Source organism: Arachis ipaensis, chromosome B03 (assembly GCF_000816755.2).
Source record: "Arachis ipaensis cultivar K30076 chromosome B03, Araip1.1, whole genome shotgun sequence".
NCBI classification, from domain to species: Eukaryota; Viridiplantae; Streptophyta; class Magnoliopsida; order Fabales; family Fabaceae; genus Arachis; species Arachis ipaensis.
In genome coordinates, this window is record NC_029787.2 from 125,245,098 (window position 1) to 125,249,651 (window position 4,554).

Consider the following 4,554-nt stretch of genomic DNA (forward strand, 5'->3'; position numbering starts at 1 on the left):
AAACTTTTTTTAGGACAAATAGATTTCTGATAAATAGACTTTTAAGTAATTTAACATCAAAATGATGTTGTTTTATTGGAATGAATAAAGACAAATAAGTCTTTAACTAATTTAGATTTAGGAATAAATCAATTTTTGTCTATTTTATGTTGTCACTTAACATCTAACTCAAAATGTTAATACAATACATCAACGATTTCTATTAACAGATAACAATAGTATTACAGAAAGACAATATTATCTCATAAAAATCAAAAACAAAAATCGAAATAGATCTTTATTTTTGTCAAAAATTGCATTGCCATTCTGAAAAAGAAAGACAGTGGTAGATTGGTACTTTATTTCTTTTGAAAGGAGTACCCATGTTATCTAATGGAATGAATTTTGTTATTGAACTCGTGACTTCTATTAGAACCTTTGTTTTATATCTTAGTTGTTAGAACTATGACGTTGGGTTTCACGGAATTGTTTTTGTTTTAAGGGTTAACTATTAATTTGGTATAAAAAAGATGATACAAAATTTTTTAAAGAACCAACCATCTCAAATTCTCAACTACGAAATTTAGAACCCGTTTGAAAAGTAGCAGAAGTTACTTTTTTTTTTTTTTTCTTTTAGATTATGAAAAGTCACAATTTGCGTGTTTGCCACTATTTTAAAAAAAACTTTTAACTTTTCGAAAAATTAATTTACAAGTAGAAATAAATATTTGACTTCTCTACTTTTCGATAAGTCATTCTACCACTTCCTTAAAAAAAATTTAATTTCAAAAACAAAAAAATCTACTTTCCTTTTGGACTCTGTGAAAAATACTTATCCTTCACCACCATTTTTACGCAACTCTGCTAGAAGCACTTGCCTTCCACCATCATTCTCACGCAATGTTCCAAACCTCACCATTTTCACATAATGATTCATCTGATGGAGGTATTGATCCTCTACCACCATTTTCATTTTCAGACAATATTGCATCTGAACAACCTACTGCATATATTCCTTCTAAATATTTTTTTATCATTTTATCACTCTATTTTTTATTATTAAATTTGTATTTAACTGTGGTATGAAATTTCAATTTTAATTTTACTTATTTCACATGTGATTTTATAGTTTGCTATTATTTTCATAGTTAATTATAACAAGTTCTTGACCTCAATAAAGGAGAAGGGAGTTCTAATAGGAGTAAAATAAAAAAACAACAAAATATATATTGACACACATTTTATATTTATTTTTTATTTTCACCTACCATATCATACACAATATTTAGTGATTAGGTTATGTAAAATTAACATTTAATATTGGAAAGTATTTGTTATCATCGTTATTTTAATATTCATTCTGTTTGGTAAGTCGGGGTACCGGACGGTTCGGGTTGGTACTTCGGTTATCGAGGGAGAATCGCCTGGTTCCTGGTCGCTGGGTTGGAGAAGGTGTGCTGACATCCCGAGCTCTTCGCGTGGAGAGGAGGGGTGTCACCTGCAAAGACACTCCGACGCTCTAGACAGTCGAGTGTGCAGGCGAAAAGGTGAGAGAATGATATGTGACGTACCTTGGGGGAGGGGTAGGACCCTCCCCATATATACCATGTCAGAGGTGGGTCCCACAAGGACAGACCCACCTTCCTCGAAGCTTCCTTCACACAGCTGTAGTGGAGCTGTCAGGACGCATGTCCGGGTGAGAGGTTGAGTAGCTCAAGCCCGACCATTCGGGTCGGGTGGTCCACGGGTCGGGTCGGCCCGTATGTTGTTTGGGACAGGCCGTAACACATTCTTATGTAAAAAAAAATTATTTTTTTGAGTTATTTATCCAAACGATATAACTTTAAAATAAGTACTTTTATAACTAAAAATCTAAACACAAAATAACTTATTTATAAGTTGTTATTAATAAAAGTCCTTATGATTTAAGCTCTTTAAGCTCTTTTTGGCATACAAGTCATACAAGTCACTTAACTCAACGCGCGCGTGAAATCACGTTGTTTCTCTTTGTATCCCGCGTTCCTCCTCCTACTCCTCTTCCTTCTTCTTCTCATTCTTTCTTTGCGTTTCTCCTCCTTTTTCTTTGCGTGATCTTCATCGTCATTTTTTTATTACCGTTATTGTTGCTGTATTTTTTTTCCTCCTCCTCTTTTTATTGATTTTGCAACATTATTTATTTTTTTCTTCTTTATTTGATTTTTTTGCTCCTAAGAAGCATTCTGAGAATATGAAATAAGAAGATGAAGAAGAAGAAGCAGCAGAAGATGAGAAGGAAGAAGATGATGAGTTTTGAATTATACAGAACTTATGAGCAACATATACCGAAAATTCTTAAACAATACACTTAAATATCTTCATGTTACACTCAAATATCTTCGTGTTACACCCAAATTTGCTGCAAATACAAAAAAATGTTTCCTCTAATACTGCATTTTTTCTCCTTTTTTTTCTTATTTTCTTTCTTTCTTTCTTTTAGTTGAATGAATGTAAGGTCATCATCTTCCAAGTAATTTTACAGCATTATGTGTTTCTTCTCCTTCTTTATTTGATTTTTTTATTTTTATTCTTGTTCAAAGAGTAAAATAAGAAGAATTTTGAGAAGATAAAATAAAAAGAAAAAGATGAATAAGAAAAAAAGAAGAAGAAGATGGTGATGATGATGAAAAAAAGAAGAAGAAACATTAGAAGATGAGGAAGAGGAAGAGTTTTGAATTATGCAGAACTTATCAGTACACATACACTGAAAATTCTTAAACAATACACTCGAATATCTTCGTATTACACTCAAATATCTTCGTGTTACACCCAAATTCGCTACAATTACAGACAAATATTTCCTCTAATGCTGCATTTTTTTCTTCTTCTTTTCCTTATTCCTTTTTTTCTTTTAGTTGAATGAATATAAGTTCATCATCTTCTAAGTAATTTTGCAGCATTATGTGTTCCTTCTTTGTTTGGTTTTTTTTGTTTTTATTCTTGTTAAAAGAGTAAAACAAGAAGAAACTTGAGAAGGTAAAATAAAAAAGAAAAGATGAATAAGAAAAAAAAGAAGAAAATGGTGATGATGATGATGATAAAAAGAAGAAGCAGTAGAAGATGAGGAGGAGGAAGATGAAGAATTTTAATTATGCAAAACTTATCAGCACACATACACAAAAAATTCTTAAACAATATACTCGAATATCTTTGTGTTACACCCATATCTTTGTATTACATCTAAATTTGCTGCAAATTCAGAAAAATATTTTCTTTAATGCAGAACTTTTACATTACATTCAATTCAAACCATTAACGATAAAACATTATTCACCTACAGAATCATAAACTATTAACGAAAAAATTAACTAGAATCGAATCATACCTCAGCCACTTGATTGGATTTAAAACAATAATCAATTTCGTTCAAGTTCAATTGACAACCTGAACTTAAATTATTTATTATTTTCAACAACGAGATAACTGATGATAGAAGAGAAAGAGAAAAAGAAAGAAGGAAAAGAAATTTCAATGAAAAAAAGGAAGAAAAGGAGGAGGAGATGGTGCTGATGATGACGATAATGAAAGAGAAAAATAACAAAGAAGGTGCAATTACGGCACGAGAAAGAACGTGTGCACATAAATATAAATTATTTGTATAAACTTGTATCAAAAAATGACTTGTATATGAAAAATAATTGTTTTCCTCTTGTTTTAATTTTGCCAAGGACCAAAGACAGTTTATGATAGATGCCTCATTCGGTTATACTGCAAGGACTCGAGAGCTCGCTTATCACACAACTTATAAAATATCGAGACATTAGCCAAATTAGCTCAAATTGGTGGTGTTAGTTTGCTCTTAAACTCATGTACTGACACTGACAACGTTAAGGACTAAGGTGAACAAGACAAACCCGCAAGTTAAAACGATATGGTGAAACATAACATCAAATGAGTTACCGCATCAAACTTCAATTGGAATCCTATAATATTAATCCAACTCTCAGCGATTCAAGTACAAAATAATTGGTAGATTCACCTTGGAGCCTACCTAGCAGACTATCATCTCTGTACTGACCTGTCCTACTATACATTTGGAAAGTGGAAGGAACTCTTATCCACAAGAAATGGTTAGAAACTGGATGTGTGTTTTTACGCATAGTAAACTGCCGGCCACCTTTTTCCATGTACCGTGGGAAACTCGGTGATAAAAAAAAGTACCAGATAGTTGATGTCTGTACAGGTGAAGAAACAATAACATCGATTATGTGAACTGTCGAAAGATTCTTCATCCAATGAAAATGCAAATTCTAATTCATGCGGTGGTTAGATCAGGGTCCTTGGCTGTCTCAGTACATTCAGTTGGACTTGTGCCCGAAAATAATGAAGGAGAACACTTTGGAGAAGAATTACGGTCAATTGAATTTGTAAGTTCTTCCACGAGCAGTTTACGGATTTTCACTCTCAAATTGGATGCTTCTGAAGGTTTGAACCACTGCTTGCCAAACTGCAAATTGATCAATTATTAGAGATAAGATCTTCTCTTATTTTAACTATCAAAATAAAATAAAATAAAATAAATTTTTTTTTTTGTGGTGG

The 4,554-nt window shown here is 32.0% G+C and overlaps 1 protein-coding gene across 4 annotated transcripts in view; it reads right to left on the reverse strand.

The window, feature by feature from the left end:
* LOC107631309 (ubiquitin-like-specific protease 1D) overlaps positions 3,879-4,554 on the reverse strand; it is a 6,437-nt gene continuing 5,761 nt past the window's right edge. For 2 of the 4 annotated variants that reach the window (XM_016334716.2, XM_021119648.1), the window contains exon 14: positions 3,879-4,462. In XM_016334716.2, coding sequence (XP_016190202.1) covers positions 4,271-4,462 — 192 coding nt within the window. In that variant the 3' untranslated portion in view covers positions 3,879-4,270. The remainder of the gene's footprint in view (positions 4,463-4,554) is intronic. The other 2 variants (XR_002359865.1, XM_021119646.1) reach the window with 1 other exon arrangement.